Source organism: Magnolia sinica, chromosome 9 (genome assembly GCF_029962835.1).
Source record: "Magnolia sinica isolate HGM2019 chromosome 9, MsV1, whole genome shotgun sequence".
NCBI classification, from domain to species: Eukaryota; Viridiplantae; Streptophyta; class Magnoliopsida; order Magnoliales; family Magnoliaceae; genus Magnolia; species Magnolia sinica.
Genome location: NC_080581.1, coordinates 72,990,443 through 73,013,675, shown reverse-complemented (window position 1 = coordinate 73,013,675; position 23,233 = coordinate 72,990,443). Strand labels below are relative to the sequence as shown.

Genomic DNA, 23,233 nt, shown 5'->3' with positions numbered 1-23,233 from the left:
ATGAACGGTTTAGATATAACACGTGTGTTATTCTCAATAGTTTCAAATGATGGTGGGTATATCCTTTCAATGTACCACCATATTAAAAACAAAGCAGGGAATTAAGCTTATCCCATGGTAACAGGGAACAATCCCTGCCATGGGTAATAATTATGTTTTTTGAATCCCATCCCACCTAATCCTTTCCAATGCAACTGGCCAAACAGGCCCTAGAGTGAATTTGAGCCTGGGATTTTTATTTTGATTCTCTATATTATGAAGTGTTAGTGGATTTCCAAGCCTACCACAAGGTAGGCTTGGCATTTGGGGCCTGTAGAAAATGGAACTCCACTTCCATGTTTCTGCAAATCACAAGAAAGCAGAGGGTCAGGAACATCAAGAACATATCACACTTGCTGTTCTGTGGGAAACATGCAACTTCTTAACGAAGTCTTAGCTTTTGTTTCTGCATAATTTGTTCAGTCTTTATCCTAAGATCATGTGTTTTTATGAAAGGATAGCAAAATGATGAGCTAGTATTCTCTGAACCTGATGTGGAAAGAAACATGTAATGGTCTTCAAAGTTCTCTGATTGCTTTGCTCGTTACGTAAGATGTGAATGAGAAGTGGTCTCATAAGGTTTGTGTTTCTTGGAATTGTTTATTCTTCTTTTGCTTGTGATGTGCCTTGTAGTACCTGTATTGTTTTTTGGAATGCATTTCAGATTTTGTTTTCTAAACAGTTCTGTTCATTCATTCCTCTACCATAAAAGCAAGTGAAAAGATGAGCCATCCTCTGAATTTGATGTAGGAGCACATAACGGTCTTCGAAGTCCTCTGATTCCTTTCTTCATTCCGTGAGATATGATGGAGAATTTTGGCATGGGTTTTTTTTTTTTTAAAAGTTTTATCGGGATCTTTGGTCAGCTTTTCTTGTGATGTGACCTTTTATTTTGGAAGAGTTCAAAGTGCTTTGATTGTGTTGATTATATGCATAAGATCCATCCAGCAAATAAAATTGTTGAAGGCAACTCACAAAGGGGGTGTTTGGATTGTAAGTTACTTATGCCTCAAGTAGCTTATCTTGGTTTCTACTTATTAAGTAGAGAAGCATGTTTGGTAAACAACCTACTTGTCAATTAAAAAGTTGAAAAGCATGTTTCGTTTCCAACATCACATAAGTATTTATCCACCGAGTTTGTTTGGTCCACCTTCATATTTGCCATACATCATGTGGGGCCAACCTTTTATGTGGACCATTCATTGTGTGGGCCCCACCTTTAATATGGGCTGTCCATCATGCAGGGCCCACCTTGGATGCGGGCCATTCATCATTAGGGCTGAACCTTAATGTGCAGCCCATTATATAGGGCCCACCCTTCATGTTAGTCCATCATGTGGGCCCCACCTCTGATGCAGGCCATCCGTCATGCAGGGCCCACCTTGGATGTGGGGCACTCATCATTAGGGCCGACTTTTGATGTGGACTGTCCATCATGTAGGGCCCACCTTCATTAGCAATTGCCCATCCTGTGAAGCCCACCTTTGATGTAGACCGTCCATCATGTAGGCCCCACCTTCAATGTGGGTTGCCCCTCATGCGGGGCTCTCCTTGGATGTGGACCATTCATCATTAAGGGCTGACCTTTGATGCGGACCATCCGTCACGTGGGGGCCAGCTTCAATGCCCATTGCCCATCATGAAGAGCCGGCCTTTGATGTGTACCATCCATCGTGTAAGCTCCACCTTTAAAGTGGATCTTCCGTCATACAGGCCGGCTTCGGATGTGGAACATGTATCATTAGGGGCTGACCTTTGATGTGGACCATCTATTATGTGGGCTCATGTTAATATGGGATCATACATCATATAGGCCCCACCTTTGATATGGACCGTTCATTGTGTGGGCCCCACCTTCAATGTGGACAATCCATCATGTGGGCCTCCTTTGTATGGATCGTGAGAGAGAGACTCCTTCGACATGGACCGTGAGAGAAGCATAGTAGAAAAGTAATAGGTTGAGAAGCTTTAAAAAAAATTATCTCAATAAGTAGCTTTTGGTAGATAAGTTACTTTTGCTGTGATGCATACCAAACTAAAGTGAAAAAAGTAACTTGATGACTTAAAATAACTTAAAAAGTAACTTATTTGCCGGTTTCCAAACAGGCCCAAAGTGCAATCCATTGGATGGAATGTGGAGTTTGTCTTTCTTAGTCCATGGATTCATGGGTCAAGCATTCATGTTGTCTTTAGCCATGTTTTGACTTTTGAGAGACACAAATGAGGTTGTAGACACTTTTCTCGAGTAAGGTGTGTCAAGAGAGAGTCTCTTCATATTTAACCTCTTTGCCTCTCTCTTAAACTGATCTTTGTAGCATCCATTTTCTTCTCTTTTAATTAAGTTTTTCCTTAATCTTAAAAAAGGTAACTTGGGCCCTTTTTTATTGCTACTTCAAAATGAGGTCATGTCATTTTACTTGAGGGCTTGTTCGATTTTCCAATTAGGTGGTAAATGCAGTGTAAATGTGTAATGATTATTTCCTTACGTATTTACCGCACTCTTCCTTATATTTGATTTGACCGCTAACTTTTTGGATGCAAAAATGGAAAAGGCTACAAAATAATTGTGGGTCCCACCGTGATGCATGTCACTTATCCAAACAGTTCATCCATTATGCCAGCTAAATTTATGGCATGAGCTAAAAAATGAGGCATATCCAAAGCTCTAGTGGACCACGCCACAGAAAAAAGTGAATCAAAAACTTTATCCTTAAAAACTTCTAAGGGCCACTGTTTCTTTTGGTGTGGGCCACTTGAGTGTTAGATCTACATAATTTTTCAGCTCGTGTCTCAAAATGTTGTGGTAAAACGGATGGACGGAACAAATATTTCATATACCTCACCGTGAGGTCCAAAAATTTTAACTAGTACTTTTGAACTGGTTTCCAAGGCAGGAATTCCCAAAAATTTCCAAAAGGGTGAAAGTGTCGTAATTACCCATTTACCAGGTATTTACACTTGCATTGAAAAATCAAACAGGCCCCTAAGGGCCTCTTTGATTTTCCAAATTCAGGGTAAATGCCCTTTGAATAGCCAATTATTACAATTTCACCTGTTTGAAAATACTAAGGTATTCTTGCTTTGAAAAACGGTCCAAAATGATTGTCATAAATTTGTGGGCCCCACCATCATATGACATATCCGCGTCGTCCATCCGTTTCACCAGAATATTTTGAGGCATGAGGCGAAAAATGTGGAAAATCCAACATTTGAGTGGCCCACACCAAAGTAAACGGTGGCCTCCAGAAGTTTTTAACCGTGAGTGTTCGATTCCATTTTTACCATGGTGTGGTCCACTTGAACTTTGAATCTGGCTCATTCTTTGGTTCATGCCCTAAATTCAGTTGGCATGATAGATGGACGGTGTGGATAATCCACAAACATCACGGTGGGCCCCCCATATATTTGGCAGCATCCTCGATTCTAGTGTTGAAAAAAGTAGGAGTCAAATCAACATAGGGAACGATGCAGTAATTACCTAGGGAAATAATTATTGCCCATTTCCACTGCATCTACATTTACTTAAGAAAATCAAACATGCCCTAACAGTAAGTGCGTATTAGAGATTTTGGTAAGGATAAAAGAAAAATCTTGATAACCCATAATCTATGTAAACTACGATATCTAAATACATAATTACTGCTCACTTAAAACAAGATAAAATCATCTTTAAGTGGCAGCCAAACATTGCCAGTGTGAATTAGTCGTAGTTTTCTTGGGTTTGTTGCATGCATTGTTTTATTAGCAAATATAATAATGGGATTTTTATGTACTGCCATCCTTATTGTGGCATATACAGGGGGAAACATCCACTTTAATTGGGATTAGATGGAACTGCCCACATTTTTGGGGAGGTTCAACTGAATCACTTTCCTGTCCAGAATTGATGAAGGACGTCCACTCTTGTTGTAAAATGACCAAAATGCCCATCTAAAATGTCAATTACCCCGTAAATATGAAAAATCACGAACTCACTAATACCTTTTGAAAATCTTTATGCGTGCCCTTGATCATATGGATAGGTTCATCCAATTGAGATAAACTTTAACCATAGTCAAGTCGTGGTGTAGACCCCATTTCAATGCATCACCTTGTCCAGATAAAATGCCCCATAGGCAGTCCATGGCTATCATCTGTTTTTCATGCCTTGAGTCATATGGATGGGAGTATCCTATCAAACTAAAATTTTAACATAGGCAATCTGTGGTGAGGTGCTCCTTTTAACTTATCATATGGTCCAAATAGCTGGTGCATAGGGTGTGTCCTTTTTGTGAGCCCTTGATCATATGGATGGAATCTAGTTAGGAAGAAGTTTTAACCACGGACAATCCATTTCTCCAGCTTGTTAGATGAGCTGGCAGAGACTGTGTAGTGTGTGAGTGATCCAGGGTTCAATCCTTGGTATTGTTACCTTTCAAAAAAAAAAGAAAAAAAGAAGCTCATGGATGATATATGATTGGGGTGGCCATTTTCAATGTATAACACCATCCAAATGTGGCCCATAGGCTGTCCATGCTTATCATCCCTTTGCATCCTATATCATATGGATGGGATCAGTGTTCGAAATATTGGTATCGTGTTACGTATCGCACCCTTGGGATACGGATGCATATCAGTTATCGCATGGGATATATCGGATCCGATATCGGTTGTATCGTGTAATGTATCATTGTTATTGGAAACATGGGAAAATTGGAAATTGGTCGAATTTTTCGGTGAAATTTTAGTGATTGTTAAAAAAGACCTCATTGCACACTTACAAATCAAAACATTACCAAAAACAAGTGCACATAATAGGTTTTCTTTGTATGGGGTTCTAATCTATGCGTTGTTTAACTGAATTGATGCAAGTATATTCAAAGTTTATTCATGTAATTTATAAATGTAAGAAGACGTGTGGAAACACAAGCAATACATTCAAAAGCGAAAGAATAATCACTAGATTAGGTTACAAATCACTAAAAAAGCAAAAGAATAATCACTAAAAAAGACCTCATTGCACACTTACAAATCAAAACATTATAAAAAATAAGTGCACATAACAGGTTTTCTTTTTATGGGGTTTCTAATGTATGCGTTGTTTAACTGAATTGATGCAAGTATATTCAAAGTTTATTCCTGTAATTTATAAATGTAAGAAGACGTGTGGAAACACAAGCAATACATTCAAAAGCAAAAGAATAATCACTAGATTAGGTTACATACATGTTTGATTTTATGTTTGGACACAACGATTGTAACCGATTTGCGAGAAATTGGAAAAATTTTGATTTTTTTTCAATTTTCCGCAACTTGGTCATTCTCCTCCAAATCTTGAAATCGAAGCTCCTAATCCATGACTTTTCATGCAAAACATGAAAATTCATGGATTTGTAACAATTTGACATTGCTTTACAGGAAAAAAAAAAAAAAAAGGATCGCAAATAAAAAATGCTCACCAGATCGAACACGTGGGATATATCTCGCTACTCGTGCATTTCATATCGCACATGTGGGATACAAGATATATCGTGGGATATATTGGCCGATATTGTTGATATTTAAAACACTAGATAGGATCATCCGATTGAGATAAAAGTTTCTTCTTCAATGATCCGTGGTGGAGTGCCTCGCCTCAACATATCATCAGGTCCCAAATAAATGACCCATAGGAGTCTAGGGTTACTGTCCATTTGTAAACCATCGTCCATATGGACAGGATCACCCAATTGAGATGAATTTTAAACCTAACATTGCATGGTGGGTGGCCCATGGACAGTCCATGTTTACCATCCATATTGTATGCCCTTGATCATATGCATTGGATGATCCAAACGAGCAGAAATTTTAACAATAGGTAATCCATGCTAGGGTGCCCTTTTCAACATATCAACCTTTCCAAATAAATGGAACCATAGGCAATCCATGGTTACCATCCATTTTGCAAGCTCTTGATCATATGGATAGGATCATCCAATGGAGATGAAACTTTAACCATAGAAAATCATACCATTCAATCTAAATAAGTGGCCCATAGGTAGTCCATTGTTGCCGACATTTTTCCTGAGCTTGATCATATGTTTAGGGTCATCCACTCGAGATGTAATTTTGGTTTTTGAACATCACGCACCAAATAGCCCCTTGCAATCTCAAGTGTAGGTGCAAGGAAATATTGAGAAATTGGGTGTTAAGGTGCTAAATTAATAAATTGGCAAAAGTATTTATATCTATGGGATGACTGAGAATGCTTCACTCATGGATTCTCTTTTGTCAAAAATCAAAATGTAACATTAAAATTCCTTCTTGTAAAAGAGAGGACTGATTTTGAAATCCCCAATCTAAATCCTCAAAGTGAATGTGGTAAGATATTTTTCTATTTATTCGGAAGTGTTGCTAAATTGTGGTTATTGGACTTCCGAGACGACAAAGTACACTTGGCATTTCAGGCCTGTAGAAAATGGAACCCACTGCTTCCATGTTTCCCCAAATCACGAGAGTTCTTCTAAGCAAGAAGAAGAATTCTATGGCTTTGGGTTCAAATTTGTCAAGTGAATGGTCCTCCGTTGGAGGAATAGTTAACACAGGAGTATTAGGATGCCAATTCTTTCATTTGGCAACTCGAGGTTTGATGAATAATACCATGAGAAGACAGATATGAGTCCAAAGTATTGGACGCATTCTCTAGCATTATTTGAACGTAGTGCACAAATCTTAGCATTGAATTGAGTTAGCGCTTCATATGAAATTCTTTAAAACAAGAGAATTCATAAGTCTTTCATTAAATGTAACCAAGTCATATGAGAATGAACATTCACAAAAGTAATAAATTACTGTAAACCAAATAAACTAGGAACATGTACTGGCTCCCACACATCATAATGTAATAAAAAAAGGATTTACACTGTTTTTCCAAATGGGGTGGAAACATGACTCTGATGCTTGCTTAACTCACAAGCTTCACATTCTAATTTAGGTACAAAAGACAAGAACAAAATTAGGCTTTTTAAATTAAAGGAAATATTAACAAGCCTGTAATGCCACTTAAATAGGGAAAACCTCTGTCTATAGTGCAGCGCTAACCACTCCACTATTGAGATAATAAAGGCCGCCAACGTCATGTCCTCAACCAATTTTTCTCTTCATCTGGAATGCACCTGCAATGCACCATATGGAATGATAATTTTCACATATGTTTGTGCACATGCAGTGTACCATACCTTTTGTTTATCTTAGTATGGTTGGGAATGTAAGTGTGCTTAGGGCTTCTTGTATTTGAGTTTAACCAGTTTTTATTTTTTATTTACAAGCTTATCTCTGTAAAACACTTTGATTATAATAAAGCATGGGTGGAAGGGAGATACCATCAAGTTGAGTCTTCTCTTCCCCTCTTTGATTTCTCTATTCATTTCTTCTCTGTTTACGAAGGAGAAGGCATAGGTTGAGCATTGCCCAATCTAGTTAATGTACCATAAGCTAAAGTGACAGAAGAAATAGGAGCAGGAGCACTCATAGAGGAGGTAAAAACACATCATACCTGATTGACACTACAAGAAAAAGAGGCATAACCGACGCATGGGCTACCGTTTGCCCGCGGCCAATTTTAATGGCCGCCAACAAAGGGTCTCAATAAAAATAAAAAGAAGCATAGCCCTAATTTCATTTCCGCTCTCCACCCACCGATTCTCTCTCTCTCTCTCTCTCTCTCTCTCTCTCTCTAAACCCTAGTCCTCTGTCTCTCTATTTCCTTGGCCCTCTGCTGCAGTTCGGCCCTCTCAATTGTAATCGGCCTTCTCTCTCTATACGTGCAGTTCGGCGAGAATTGTTGTTTCAAATCTGCATAAGAGCACGAAGAAATCGTTTTCTAAGATGTGAGTGTTTGTTGACTTAACTTTTCTTTTGTTGTTTTTGCTTGAAATTTTTTTATTTTTATTTTTACTTTTTTAAAACCAGAATTGGATGATCTGTGCAGAATCAAAGAGATGTATTATCATTTCAATGAAAGATCAGGGCAGAAGGCTCCATTTGTTGCAGATGATGTTTATGAGATAATCATGAAGGTAATCTCCCCTGCTCTGCATAAAAATGTTGGGATTCTGATTTTTTTCGGTTGTGAATATTACTATGATTTCTTCTACTGGTAGATAGCAATTTTGAACACTTGATAATAAATTGGGATGACTTGAATATGCAAGACCGCATGTTGTTAGAATTGAAAATTTAGAGGTTTAACTTTTTAATGATTGTCTCCTCACTGTATCAAACTCAGAATAAGTGCCCAGTGCATCATTTGGCATTGAATAGTGGGCCCCACCTCAGAATGTTGTACACTGCTGGGTAGGAGGGATGCACTTTATGTTGAATTAGCCTATTTTTCAGCCTGATTGGTTGATCCTGATCCTATGAGCAAGATCCTGCAAAATGGGCTAGATTGGGTTTGGTCTGGCCATCTGTTTTCATGCTCTTGATTATGTGATGTGGATCATTTGATTGTGGTGAATTTTAGGCTTAATACAATCCAGGTGGCATTCACCATCCAATAGTCACTGTTCTTCAAGTGTGGACCTACTTATGTTCTTTAAAGCATTTGAGTTGTGATATAAATTGAGAGTATATACATGAAATACTTCACGTTGGGCCATTCCCCTTTTGCGCGTAATGGTTTAGAGAATCAACAGATAGGTTATGGTGCTCTTTTGAATTCCCCATTTGAGAGTATACACGTGAAAGATTTCATGTTGGGCCATTCTCCTTTTGCACAAAATGGTTTAGAGAATCAACAGATAGGTTATACTGCTCTTTTTAATTCTTCCAATGTTGGGTTTCTAACATCCTTTTCTGATTCTATTGTTTCCAGGATGCTGGCCTTCTGGATAGTGAAATAATTTATGACAGAGACTTCGACTGACTACTTTGGTTTCAAAACTCTTGAGAGATCCTGCCTATTCAAGGATTCGGGTAGGGTTGTAGAAAGGCCACAGCATATGCTGATGAGGGTTGCTGTTGGAATTCATAAGGATGATATTGACTCTGCCCTCAGAACATACCATTTGATGTCACAACGTTGGTTCACACATGCTTCCCCTACTCTTTTTAATGCTGGGACTCCGAGGCCTCAGGTACCATTTGCTGAGTTTTGTTTTTGTTCTAATATATTGGTTTTTGATTTGTTTCTTAATGAGCCTTTTTTTTTTCCAGATGAGTAGCTGTTTCCTTATTTGCATGAAAGATGATAGCGTTGAAGGAATATATGATACTCTGAAGGAATGTGTTGTCATTAGCAAATCGGCAGGAGGCATTGGTGTTTCCATTCATAATATTCGTGCGACAAGCAGTTACATTCGTGGTACAAATGGGACCTCCAATGGCATTGTCCCAATGGTACGGGTGTTCAATGATACTGCCCGTTATGTTGATCAAGGGGGTGGCAAGAGAAAGGTATTGCTCATAGCCTATTAAGATCTTATGTGATTGGAATAGTTCTGTAGTGCATTTTTTCAATAAAAACTTCTTTTTTTTTTTTGGTTATGTAATGCATTTACTTTGATGGACATCTTTTGAGCTGAATGTTTGTATGATTTAGTTAGTCAAATATAATGAATTTATTGTATATTTGTTGTGAAAACTCAATTTGTAGGTGTCAGGCCCTATCATTCTTCTGGCAAAGCCAACCCAAAATAGGTAATGGTACCCTATCTTGCTTATTTTCCCGCTGATATGCTGCTTGTGTGGGCTATATGATGTAACACTGAATCTATCGATTTTGACAATAACTGGCAAAACCTTTGTTTTGTTTTTGTTTTTGGTTTTTTTTTTTTTGAATATTCTTCTTCTTCTTATGCCGTTCTGTTGTAGTCTTTGTTTTCTTTAATAAAGCATGCTACTGAAAACTTAAAGTTACCTTAATGTAATCATGGAAGTTTATGCTCTACATTTTTTCAGGGTCATTAGACTGTATAAATTTTACAGTTAAAACATAATCGCCATTGAAATCATTGGTCATAGCAATTCAAATTCTATAAAACTTATGCAAAAACCTAAAGGTAGCATCCGTCCATTACAATATTACAATTCATATTGTTCTTACACCTCACCTAAGAATTCTGCATGACATTGATACATAGGAAATGAGTGTGGCTGAAATAAGGATGAGTTGAGATGGATAGCGGCAAGATGGTAAATGAACACATTGAAGGAAACTTTGGAGTAGCCCAATGAATAAAGTAGTTTCTTTCTCACATGCAATCTACAGAGTCGATGCATATTAGGATGAGTGACACTGATTTTTTTTTTTTAAAAAAATTAATTAATTAATTAATTTTTTTTTGGTATGTCTACAGGTAATGTTTTGGTTAGCTTCATTATGGCTTACATTACTGAACATGAAATGCAAATTTATTGACCAGAACCCAAGACTTCTGCCTCCACTTTTTTTTTTTTTTTTTTTGGTACATTGGCATATATGATATGTTACCCATACAAGCTTTCGTTGCAGTCCAAAAGATCAGTGATTGAATGGTCCTTAGGTATGCTGATTGGTGTAAATTTGGCCCATTTTTTTTGGAAAAATGCAGCACAGCAATTCGGAAATTGTGACTTTTGACCTATAGGCATGCTTCATGGTGGGACACTAGATGAATGGATGGAAGATCCTGCTAAAATCACTCATGCAGCAGGCCCCGTGGTGGATGATTCTGTCCGGTAAGACAGATTAAATGTGGAATGTTGATTATAAAGTTTTCTATTTTCAGGCCAGCGACAAAAGGAAGGTAATATAGTCTTGGCACGTCAATTGTGGACAGAGCATATAATCACATGAATCAAGCAATCCTAACTATCCAATTACAGATACCTAGCAACCGGCTAGAAGTAAGATAGTAAGTGGTCCAACTTAAAAGTGAAAGTCGAATGTTATTTTCTCATTGCATTTTTTTTTTTCATTATGCTTCATCCACAGTTGGGTCAGCAATTTTTTTAACTGAATTGCAGACATAAATGTGTTGCCTACAGTTTCATATGCTTATCTCATAGTTTACAATACCTTATTTTTCACCAACATTCATTTACCATGTGTATTTTCCTTAATTCAAATGCTTCTATTGCTTCATTTTTCTTGCATTCTGCCTTTTGGTTTTACACTTGGGATTGTTTCTGTTCTGCACATGAGTGTATAACGATGCACCCTGAATGCAATTAACTATAGTATGATGTGAATGCAATTGACTCTAGTCCAATTTTTTTTTCCATTTCCATTAATGACAATTTGCATGCATTTAAAATGGCAGGAGAACCAGTATGCTATAATAGTAGATGCTTGCTACCCTCAGTCAGTATGTTACCATTGCACTCACTTTGAATGTTTCAAAGTTATGTTGTTTTCATAATTAAAAATAATTGTGAAGCATCCACTTTTTTTTCTTTAGTTGTTTTCAAGATTTTGATATGTGATTTTTCCTTGAGAATTGGCTTCTGTAGGGTTGGAGATATATTTAGTTTTGTGCTTGTAAATCTAATGGTTCATAGCCATTGTCATACATGAAAACCTTACCCAAATATTCATTTTATTTGTATTTCTTTAGTTGTTTGTAGAATTTTGGTAGGGACCCAGGAAAAAAAAAAAAAAAAAAAACAGAGAGAGAGAGAAGAAAATCAGTGGTGTGAGTCTTTTTTTTTTTTTTCCTTTTTTCTATGCATTATTTAAATATCTGCCTTGCAGACACTCCTTTGGTAGGGGTTGGGAAGCATGGGATGCTTCCAATGTCTTTAAAAAGTCAGAGAGCAATGTGGGGAGGAGGTGGTACTGGCTGTGATTTGATGCACTTATGTTGCATGTTGTCGATAAAAAGCATGTAAAAATAGGGGAATGAGGTTTTGGGTATATGTTTTTTTTTTTTTTTTTCCAATGTTGGGAATGCCTTTTGGGATTGTGCTTTCACTGTTACTTTTGTGTTAGAGCCATAAAGACCGACATTGTTGTGGTATCAAAAGGAATCTGTTCATGGATTGTTTCTTCTTGACTATTAACTATGATGAGAACGGCATTAGATGGATATAATCTGTCATATAGATTGTTGCTTTTATAGACAAAATTTTGTAATTTTCGTAGCTTCCTTATGTTATTGTAGGTTCATTACCTACGAAAATTTGACAGTAACACAGGAGTGGCCAATCATGGTAGCTGCAAGGATGGAGGTGAAGGAGATGGTGCAAACTATTCAGGGAGGATTCTGTAATGGGGATGGAATGTCAAATCTCCTCGTACGACACAGGCTGCTGTCTCAAAAAGTCCTCAGCAGGAAAAAATTGTAGTTCCAATTAAGCAGGTATTCTCATCAATTTGGAACCTAAACACTTACATAAATCCTTACCTATTGATGTGAACTTGCAATCGATGCACTTTTCTATCGAAACAAAGATTACCAGATTTTGTTCTGAGGCACTGTTTTTGTCATCTAAAAAACATAATTTCTTATCATTGATTTATGTTCTCTTTTTTAGTAATTTTCAGGTAACAAGTTTTAGAAATTCCAATCTTAGTTCTATAAAATGGTTGTACATCTCGTTTGAATTATCAATAAAGTTACAAGTGGCGTGCTTCTACTTTTCTGGGAAAAAAAAAGTATTGTATTTTTTGTGAGCATGGTGCTTTTTTTTTTTTTTGGACTCCTGCTGATAACATTGTATTTACTATTTGCATCGGAGAAGGGCTCAGATGAAATTGTCTTCAAGGCGATGGGAAGAGCTATAAATAAAATTGTTATGATCGTGGAGCTGATTAAGGTGGAGTATCTTATATCAATATTCTGTGTTTCATTTTATTTTTTTTTTAATTTTTAAAATTTTTTAAAATTTTTAAATTTTTTTTTTTTAGGGTTTTAGAAGTTCAGTTCCAAGTAGTAAAGATGGGAAGGACCACCTGTATTCATTATCAACTCATGTTGCTGGCTGCATTCTCATTCCTTTTAGCCTTGAAACCACAAGGCATGTGTCAGTGATCAAGATTACTTTCTCCAAGGAGCTGGATGCATCCCCTGTTGGGTGAGTGTGAAACAGTTTGTTTTCTATTTACTTGCGTTCTTCATGCTTGTGCCTGAATGTGTTGAGCATTTGCTGGCAGAGATGATGTTATGCTTTTGCATGTTCACAAGCAACTTGAGGTAGTTCAAATGGGTTCAAAGTTCATTCTTTTGTGTTGATTGAATTGTAAATTTGTTTGATTTGTTCTCTTATCATCTTGTAAATGTAGGCTTGATTAAGTAACTTTAGAAACATGGATTTACATGTTGAATGTTTAATTCTTTAAACTCTATTGAGCTGTATGATTGTTCATTTCAATATACTGATTGATTTCCATTTACCTTTCTTAGTCCTTTCATGTATGGTCTTCTCTCATTTTGTGAGCTGCAGGTCAGGCAGATTTGCTAGGCTTCAAGGAATTCAATACAAACCTTTATCATTTGGTACTCACTAGACACATTTAGGGTCTTTTCAATTTCTTTGTATTTTCAGTTGATGTATTTCCTGTGAAAACTGAACCATACTCATTTTTCAGAAAAAAGAAAAAAAAGTAGAAATGTCCTTTCTTAAAAAAAAAACAAAAAACAAAAAACAAACTTTCTACGGTAATTTAAAGTTAGCGATTGGTTGTCATCATCCAATATTGATAGAAATATGTGGAAAGTGAGAAAATTGTGCCAAGGATCTGATCACTTTGATTGGGAACTCTGGGCGCATATGGGGAGCGGTAAGAGAATTCAGCTTAGGCTACTTAACTCTACATCATATGGTTTTGTTTTGAATTACAAAATTTTGTGCAGGCAATGCGATGTACTCAAGGTTCTTCAAAACCAATATTCATATTGATTGGACATCGCATATCTCTCAATGCATCTGTCAAGGTTGTTAAAATGTGTTGTAAATACTGTGTACCAGAGCCAATCTGGCAAGTAAGGTTTATTGCTTTCTTTTGTGCTCACATAACTCACGAGTCTGTCTTATTTCAGTTTGAACTTTTTCAAATTTTAGTTTAGTGATTTACTTATTTTAATCACCTCATTTAATGTAGAATTTGAGGATTTGATTTTCCAGGAGGCATATGAAGTAGCCAAAACTCTTCCTAAAGACAAAAGTGACTAGAGCATCAGTCATTCCCTGCTCTTAGTATTCAAAAGGTTTGTGAGTATTATTTTCCAACAGTTTCCTATATAATGCTCTCCAGTGGCTTGGTTGAGTTAATTATCACCGTATCTCAAAAATGGGTCATAGTGTTCAAGACCAGGCAGAATGTGGTATAAAGCAATTTAAATTAGTTACTCTGTTCCCTTTGCCTCACCCCATCACTATATCAAGGAGACCTGAGCCCCCATCATGCTCGCGATGAGTATAACCAGCTTCACTAAGTAGTTGGGTACTATTAAGAGGTTATTTCTCTGATACCATTAGTGTTGCGGGAAATGATCCATTGCAAAACACAGTAGTTTTGTTTCATGTTCCCATAGCCATTTGCAATTGGAGTTCCTTACAGGATAATTTCCCTACTTTAAAAATGGTGTTTCCTCTCCTTGATCTCAAAATTTATGAGTAGCTTGTTAACTCCTTTTTTTTTTCACTTAGAAAGTTTAAAATACATACAAAGATGTAGAAAAAATAACACATGGTTGAAGAGGTGTTGCCTTTCTGTGTGCTGAACTAGAAGGGGCCTTTTGTTCCTAAATACCTAATGCATGCCGGGTGGGATGCTGGACCTTGGGGGATATTTTTGGTGTTTATTTCATGAAGCTTTAATGCCTACCATTGAGGTCTTTCAGAAAAAAAAAAAGAAAAGAAAAAAAGGTGCACTTATTGAGCAGGGGTTGCTATGGCTATGTTAAGGGCTATTGTAGGGATATGTGGGTCCACATGCATGGGTTTCATGTGATTAATTTTGAGAGGTATATGTGGAGCACATGTGTGACATGTATTTTGGTAGGGTCAGATTTGATAGTGTTCATTCCGTATTGAAAGTTTTGTTTACTTTGAAAGTGAAAAGTGTTTAGAAGTTCCAAGTGTCCTCGAGCTATTGTTTGTTGTGTTTTAATTTAGGAAATAGCATTTAATTTGGGAAACTTGGGGGCATTTGTTTGATATTATGGGCCTTTTTTCAGAAGATTGGGGAAATATACAAACCCCTTTGTAGATGCCATATTATGTCGAGATCGTTAAAAAAACTAAGTTTTATTTGATTTTATTTTTATTTTTACCTGCAACTGGAAAAAATAGAAGAGAGATTCTTCCACGTGTAATGAGCTCGAGGCAATGCACCAGCCAGTAGACAGACCAGGTAATGGAGGATTGATGTCTGGTAGGCAGCTGGTTATCGAAATTCTTCAAAGGCAATGATGAGAATTCCAGTTTTGAATTGGTTGGTGAAACAATATTTGTGAAGCTCATCCCAACTAGCTGGGACAAGGCAACACTGCTTCTAATGATGATGATTCTTTTGACACGTGGTGCAGTTCCACACAAACTATGATTGGAGACTGTTTTGGTGAGGCTCCTTGGCAGTTACTGAATTTCAGACTTCCGTCACTTGCATGTTCTGAACTTTTCTGGTAATCTAAACAGTTACTGAAATTATTCAAAGGCAATGATGTCACGAATATATCATTCATGTATGACATCAAGTGGCAGATTTCTGGGAATCCGGATCTTTCTTGCATCGGTTGTATTTCTTTTATATATATATATATATATTTATTTATTATTGATTTTTTTTTGAGAAAGATTTTATTTGTGGCTACGGGTTTTTAAATTCTATGGCTACGGATTTAATTCGTAGCTTTGGACCATTTTCTGAAAAACTTGCGACTTAGGGCGTCCAGCCGCGGGTAAAGGTCTTTGACCGCCAGTAAATCTTTTACCGGCGGTTATCTGACCGCCGGTAGACTTTTCTTGTAGAGTGAGGAGCAAGAGTAACAATGGAGGATGCTTGATTAGAATGATACTTTAACAATCCAACATACTCATCCTTGGACAATGTAACCATATCATTTGTTGTGCTTGATTTACATCAAGAAGTAGGCATCATGATGTAACATTCAATAGTATTATAAAAAACTAGGTTTGATTTGCCCAAGCTTGATTGCCAGTAAGATCCGAACAAGTATGAACTGTATGTCTAGGAAGACCACAATGACACTGCACTATCGATTTCCATAGCCTCTACCATGACTGTCACCAGATTTACCAAAATCTGTACGATTGTACCTTTTGTCACAGTTCGAAATTTGGAGACTGAGTACGCATCCCAGTCCCGAGTTCCGTGGCGCAACTCGTTCACTAAGTGTACTTATAGTTATACCAAACAAATACATGTAGTCACAGCTAGCAATCATGTATAATCAACATCCAAGTAAGTTCCATCCATTTCTAATTTTCTAAGAATCCATCAAATGACCCACCCATTTGGGGCCTTATTCAATTAAATAACCAATAACTAAATCAAAGGATGACAATTAATGTCCATCTTGCAATTTGTGTCCACCATAATTAAACTAAAACCAAATGAACCAATTATCAAGTTCCAACCAATCCAAATAAATAATGCAAAAATCAATCTAAAGTTGCATGTTCATCTTTTGTGAGATAGGGCCACATGTCACTTATGTCAAATCATAAAGCACATTAAAAAACAAGTTAGGCAACGGGTTTTGTGTCTATCATATCGTGAGGAAAGGTATCAATCCTTCTACCTATGCAGTGGTGGGTATTGATCATTCGACCTGCTCCACTAGGAGGAGTCTTTACAACTAGGCTAGCTGGCCGGTTGTTGATTCTTAAAGACCAAACTTTATATTTAACCCGGTTTATTGAGTTATACTTGTGTCATGATTACGTACAAAATTTGGGGTTGTTACACCTTTGCCTCCCCAATGGTTCCTACCACCAAAACGTCTTTCCACTGAATCTCTATCACCAAATTGACCACGACCATTACACCATGACCACCACCACCAACATGGTTCCTCCATCACCTCTACCAAAATGAAGAGACTAAAGCAGATCAATCAGAATTAATAAGCTTGGAGCAGATATACCGACTGCATATTGCACACATGCAAAGGCTTCCATAGTGAAGGGATTTCACTACCTTCAAGAATCTAGGCGTGCACATCTTCAAACTCGGGATGGAGACCTGAGAGGAATTTAGCAACACGAATTCCTCTCGTTATCTCCCCATGGTGGAAGAAACTAAAGCAAATCAATTAGAAATTTAGAATTAATAAGCTTGGACCGCACATTCAACACGTGATTTCACTACCTTCAAGAATCCAGGCTTGGGATGGAGACCTTAGAGATCTAGTAACATGAATTCCTCTCATTGTCTCCACAGTCTCATAAATCATGATCAGCCAACAAGGGTTGATACACATTCAGTTCTTCCCACATACCTCGTAGACTTGAATAATATTCTCATGTTGTATCACAAAGATATTTTTCATATTAACTCGGAAATATGAGTCAGATTTTTCTCACTAGAATAGATCCCCTTCAAAATGTCCCACACTTTGCCATTATGAAATGAGTAACATTGGCTCTAATATTTGGTTCCATGTCATTCCATTAGAGGGCCATATTTGAGCATCTTCAGCAATCCAATCATCATACCCTGTTGAGTTTCGTAAGGCTTTGCAGAAGTTTAGTATTTAACTTTCTCTTACCTGTGAGAAAAAGTTCTACTGACGTCGCCATTGTAAACGGTTCGCACCATTAACTTTAGTTGATTTGATTTACAGACTCAAGGACTCACTTTGAGTCAAAAGATTATTCTTGGCATCACCTTTTTGCTCCATTCAAATGAGATTGGGAAAAGATAGAATATCAAGGGGGAAATTGAAACTTGAGCTCACTAAATTATGCCATCGGACGATGATAAACTGATGATCTTCACTGCATAAACACGGGATTTTCCATTGATTCGGATTAGATACACTGGATTTGACCCACACATCAACACTTTCCATGCATAAATATATTCTTCAAGTCTGGCTGTTAATGTATGAAGGCCTACTTTGTACCATCACTACTTGGATTAGGAAAAAGCTGGCCTCATTCACACTCACAAGGAAGAACACACTCCATATGGTGGTAGAACAACAGATCAAAGAGAAAAAGAGAATCAACCCCAAAACGTCTAGGGTTTCACCTTGAAGAATAAAAAGTGTAAGAGAAAAGAGAAGGGATTATGTAGATGAATAGAGACCAAAGAGAACCCAGGATTTTAATCCTGCCCTGATACCATATTCACTAAGGAAGGAAAAAAAAGGAGAGTAAGAGATGAAGATAAGAAAAGAGAGAGAGATTAGGTGGTGATGCCCCCTCTCTTCTCCTTATATTATATTAGAGCAACACTTACTGGAAGAAACTGCCCTTATGGTCTTAAGTTCGCACATAACCACCCCCACATCACTTAACCAACAACTAACATAAGAAACATATGTGGGCTATTACACGAACCACGCCAAACCATCTTATCATCATCATCATCCATCAATGAGGTGGGCCACACATGATCACTGTCCTTCAACAACCAGCAGGCAACTCTCAGAAATGTCATGAACACATCACACTTGCTATTTAGTGCTGCTAGCCTATCCTATTGACCATGGGAAATGAGAAACTTCCTAATGCAGAGTTAGTTTTTGTTTCTGCATGATTTTGTTAACTCTTTACCCTACGAACAAGGGTTTTTGTGAAAGAAAAGCAAGATGAGCTAATATTCTCTGAAGTTGATGTGCATACATGTAATATTCTTCGAAGTTCTCTGATTGTTTTGCTCATTGCATGAGATAAGGGTGAGAATTTGTCTCATAAGGAGAGTGGTTCATGGGATTGTTACTTTTTACTCTCTTCTTCTTTTAAGCTTATGATTTGCCCTTGAAGTTCCCATATTGTTTTTTGGAATGCACTATAGTTTTTTTTTTTTTTTCTAAATAGTTTAGTTCATTTTTCCCCTGTAGTATCTGGTTTTGTAAAAACAAAGCAAAATGAAAACCGTGGAAGCACCTACTTAAGTTCTCTGATTGCTTTGCTCACTCCATAAGATATGACTGAGAATTTTAAATTGGTGGCAGTGTTTAGTTTTATTCAGATCTTTAGTCAGCTTTTCTTGTGATGTGACCTTATAGTTAGGATTCTGTTTTGCTGGGGTTCTTCAAAGTTCTTTGATTGCTTTGCTTACATGCATAAAATCCATCCAGCACATTGATTATTGAAGGCAACTTAAAAAGTGCAATCCCTTAGAACTATGGGGATGGTCATTCTTAGTCCGAGTCAGTAGTTCCAAGGGTAGACGGAAGATGGCTTCTTTTTTTCCCCTCTCTTTGTAGAGATTGCTTGATTTTCTTACTAGAGGCTGCATCTGTGTGCACAACTGAATTAAATTGCAATAAATAGTTCAATGAACATCATTTAGATTCACATCATAGTCGTCACAATTTTCTTAGTGCTTGGCCTTTTGCTTATCTTTGTTTCTGATGTGTCGTTGTAGTTCCTATGTCCTTTTTGGGGATGCATCTTAGATTTTGTTTCTGCATGATTTTGTGCATTTCCCTACCCTATGATAATCTGGTTTCAATGCAAAATGGTGGGTTGATATGCTCTGAGGATGGTGTGGAAAACCAAAAATGGGAGCACATAATAGTCTTTAAAATTCTCTGGTTGCTTTGTTTATTGCATGAGATACAACTGAGAATTTACAGAGTTTTATTGAGATTTTTGGTATGCTTGCTTCACGTGATCTTATAATCTGTAGGCTTTTATTGGCCGTGTATTGAAGGTTTTCTCTCTCAATTGTTTTCTTCATATTTTTCACCCTAGGATAAGCTATTACACTGAAAACAAAGCAAAATGATGATGCAATTTGCTATGAATTTTATGTGGAGAAACATAATAGTCTTTGAAGTTCTTATGCTTTGCTCGTTTGTGTAAAACAAATGTGGCCCATTGGTAATAGAAGATGATTAATAAAATGTTATTCATGGATGTCGTCTCAAGATGTAGATAGATATCATGGACATTGTTTTGACGATGCAAGCTAACAATATCGTGGACTGCCGTTGTAGCTTATGATTGCATCAAATCCATTCTGTAGCTGTTGATATCATGGAATGCTTGTTGGCCATGAAGCTCTATCATCATCATTGCCATTATCATTTCATTGCCTTTCTCCCAGCTTTTTGGGGTCGATTTACAGATGTTTGCAAAATTTTCAATTTAAGGTCTATGAAGCTGTATAAGTTATTTATTGTAGCCCTTCTTTTTCTTTTCTTTATTTTGTTTGTTTTTCCTTCATATTCCGACTATGTTGCATGATGCTTTAGTGCTTTTGATTTATAGATGAAGAAATCCATATTTGATTCTATTATGGAGATGAAGGTTGAGAATGCGGGTAAAGACAGAACAACGAGTTAAGAAACATGGAGTTCCTTGCAAGACCGAGAGCCATGCCATGCATTCATACCTGGCCTTCTGCAATTCATGTATTTCAACATATGTTGTGGTTGGCTCCATTACTACTAAAACCCAGTCATCAGCCTGTGTACTGATGGCAAGCTGCATGGCAGTTATTTGTTCTTCAGTTGTAGGAAGGAAATCTATAGATAGATGTATATTCCCATCTTTGTGCCACTGATACAGCTCAGCTCATGTAATGAAATGTTGGAGAAGTAAATAAAGAAGATCTGTATTTCTATTTTCCTTTTTTTTTTTTCATCTCATCTGCCGAATTACAGGCACTGTGATGGACCCACTCTATGAATGGACTACCCTGACTTTTGTTCCAGTGCATTTGCATGGTGGGTCCACCTGATATTGTACACTAGTGAGCCTCAGATTCATTGGAAAAGCACTCCTAACAAAAAAATTTCAAAAACATCACCAATAATCCCCGCAAGAACAGGACCCATCTTTAAAATGGTGGAACCTATTTGAATCCCTGACAATGATGCCCCGGTCATAGATCTTCGATAGAAGCTTGATTGCTGAATGACAGTCGCTGCATACACGTAGGTTCTTCACCACACGTATTGTCGTACCAGGGCTTGTGCTGATGAATCCAAAGGCAATTGCCAGCTTCTCGCTATGATGACTCAATGAAGTCTGCTTCACTTCTTCCTCATCAATATCAAGCAATACCTGTTCAGTATAAGGCTCATACCCATCAACCTTCAATCTTTCACCCATTTCACCAAGCATTTCATAAATCTCCTTCTTCCGAAAATGGGTTGCATCTCCGACTACAAATTCATGAACGACGCCCTCCACTTCGATTGAACTGCATCCAGGTAACTTCCTTATCCCTCTTTCAAACATCATCTTCCTCACCTTATAAACCCCATCCCAATTATCTGCCATCGCATATAAGTTTGATAACAGAACATACCCTGCATGATCAACTGGGGCCAATTCAATCAGCCGAATGCCTGCACGCTCACCCAACTCGAAATTCCTATGGATTCTACAAGCACCCAACAAAGCCTTCCACATAACAGCATCTGGGTCCATTGGTATCTTTCTCATAATCTCCTCTGCCTTATCAAACAGACCTGCCCGGCTGAATAGATCAACCATACATCCATAATGCGCAATGTCAGGTTCAATCCCATAAACATCCGTCATTTTCCTAAAATACTTGATGCCATCATCGACCATCCCGCCATGACTGCAAGCATTCAAGACACAAGAGAAGGTGATTGCATTGGGCTGCACACCAGAATTCTTCATCTCTGAGAAAAAAATGAGAGCTTTTATACTATGCCCATTTGCAGCTAGGCCACAGATCATTGCATTCCAAGTATCAATGTTCTTGCGGTTGCTATTCTGGAATGCTTGAATGGCACCATCCATGCACCCACATTTTGAGTACATGCTAACGAGTGCTGAACTGAGGTTCTCATTGATCTCAATTTGATGCTTTTCAATATAAGCATGGACCCACATTCCTTGTCCAAGACCACCCAAGTGGGCCACTGCAGATATAACACTAACCAAAGACACTGGATCTGGCTGTTCTCCACTCTCTTGCATTGTTCGAAACATCATAACCGCTTCCTCGAATTGGCCCACCTGCACATAGTATGCAATCATCGTGTTCCAAGACACTATATCCCGATACGGCATTTGATCGAAGAGTTGGTGTAGAGACTTGCCATCTCTGTCATTAGCATACCCTTCTAACATGCTGTTCCAAGTGACAATGTCCAATTCAGTACTTTCATCGAATATCTTGCGAGCATTTGCAAGTGCACCAGAGATGGCGTAGTGATGGATGAGCTTGTTGCGGATGAAGATGCTGGATTCGAGCCCGTGCTTGATGATCTGAGAGTGGAGCTGTTTTCCGATCAGAGGCGCGGGCAGTTGGGTGCACGCCTTGAGAAGGGATGTGAAGGTGTAGTGATCGGGCTCGACGGACCGGCTTATCATCTGATGGTAGAGATGGATGGCTTTGATGGGGTCATGTTTCTTGAGGTGGCCCCTTATGACAATGTTCCATATGAATGGGTAGGATTGTTCTACGGAGTCGAGGATTTTCTGGGCACATCCAAGGGAACCATGGTCGGAGATGGCGTAGAACTCGGTGAGTCGGCTTGCTGAGTAGGGGTCAGAGATTTGGGAGGATTTGATCATGAGGGAGTGGATTTGCTTGGCTTCTTGAAGGTGGGTGCAGAGGCAGAGGAGAGAGAGGTTTGAATTTTGGGGGGTGGTAGTCATTTTTTGGGGCTTTGGAGGGGTGAAAAAGTTCAGAATTGAGGGTGTGGAAGTCATGTTTTGGGTTCTTCAGATTTCAAATAGGTGAAAAGGGCGGGAAGGAAATGTGTACGTTGCTGTCCTTGGGAAGTCCGGTTCCCGTACGAATCCGGATCGTCCCTCGTCGGGAAACGGAAACGGAAACGGATTGGCTAATCCCCCTGCCACCAACCATGCATTGTGGGCTCCACCATGATGTATGTGTTTCATCCACCCCATCCATCTGATTTTATAGATCATTCTATGGTACGAGGCCTAAAAAATGAGGTATGTCCCCGTCTCAAGTAGACCACATTATAGGAAACGGTGTTAAATGAACATAGACCATTAAAAAAATTTTGGGGGCCATAAAAGTTCAAGTTGATACTTCTTTTTTTTTCTCATGACCTAATTAACAGATTGGATGTCAAATAAACAGTACTGTGGGCCTTAG

The 23,233-nt window shown here is 38.0% G+C and overlaps 2 protein-coding genes, 2 non-coding genes and 1 pseudogene across 6 annotated transcripts; 4 read left to right on the top strand and 1 right to left on the bottom strand.

Annotated features, from left to right (window-relative positions):
* The first annotated feature begins 498 nt into the window (after positions 1-498).
* On the top strand, positions 499-576 carry LOC131257251 (small nucleolar RNA R160). The gene has a single exon (XR_009177262.1). It is a non-coding gene; the product is annotated as a small nucleolar RNA R160 (small nucleolar RNA).
* Positions 577-10,908: 10,332 nt separating this feature from the next.
* Positions 10,909-20,751, top strand: LOC131255665 (uncharacterized). Of its 3 annotated transcripts, XM_058256447.1 has the most exons (8): positions 10,909-11,345; positions 11,491-12,339; positions 12,716-12,795; positions 12,887-13,053; positions 13,423-13,475; positions 13,833-13,913; positions 14,104-14,186; positions 20,392-20,751. In XM_058256447.1, exons 3-7 carry the CDS (start codon positions 12,748-12,750, stop codon positions 14,112-14,114), a joined length of 360 nt encoding a protein of 119 aa, XP_058112430.1. In that variant the 5' UTR covers positions 10,909-11,345; positions 11,491-12,339; positions 12,716-12,747; the 3' UTR covers positions 14,115-14,186; positions 20,392-20,751. The 3 variants fall into 3 exon arrangements, with proteins under 3 accessions (XP_058112430.1, XP_058112432.1, XP_058112431.1); XM_058256449.1 differs by lacking the exons at positions 10,909-11,345; positions 13,833-13,913; positions 14,104-14,186 and adding an exon at positions 13,133-13,172 and having other exon boundaries at positions 11,528-12,339; XM_058256448.1 differs by lacking the exons at positions 10,909-11,345; positions 13,833-13,913; positions 14,104-14,186 and having other exon boundaries at positions 11,528-12,339.
* On the top strand, positions 18,756-18,826 carry LOC131257256 (small nucleolar RNA R160; annotated as a pseudogene).
* LOC131257259 (small nucleolar RNA R160) lies at positions 19,897-19,972 on the top strand. The gene has a single exon (XR_009177267.1). It is a non-coding gene; the product is annotated as a small nucleolar RNA R160 (small nucleolar RNA).
* On the bottom strand, positions 20,726-22,934 carry LOC131255664 (pentatricopeptide repeat-containing protein At5g48910-like). The gene has a single exon (XM_058256446.1). The coding sequence runs from the start codon at positions 22,816-22,818 to the stop codon at positions 20,929-20,931; it is 1,890 nt and encodes a 629-aa protein (XP_058112429.1). The 5' UTR covers positions 22,819-22,934; the 3' UTR covers positions 20,726-20,928.
* Between the last annotated feature and the right edge of the window lie 299 nt (positions 22,935-23,233).

What these genes read in the sequence shown, in the direction of transcription:
- LOC131255665 (XM_058256447.1), top strand. Translation starts at nt 12,748, where the DNA reads ATGGGAAGAGCTATAAATAAAATTGTTATGATCGTGGAGCTGATTAAG. An exon ending in TGATCGTGGAGCTGATTAAG is followed by an intron (nt 12,796 to 12,886) that starts GTGGAGTATCTT and finishes TTTTTTTTTTAG; the next exon opens with GGTTTTAGAAGTTCAGTTCC. An exon ending in CTGGATGCATCCCCTGTTGG is followed by an intron (nt 13,054 to 13,422) that starts GTGAGTGTGAAA and finishes TGTGAGCTGCAG; the next exon opens with GTCAGGCAGATTTGCTAGGC.
- LOC131255664 (XM_058256446.1), bottom strand. Translation starts at nt 22,818, where the DNA reads ATGACTTCCACACCCTCAATTCTGAACTTTTTCACCCCTCCAAAGCCC.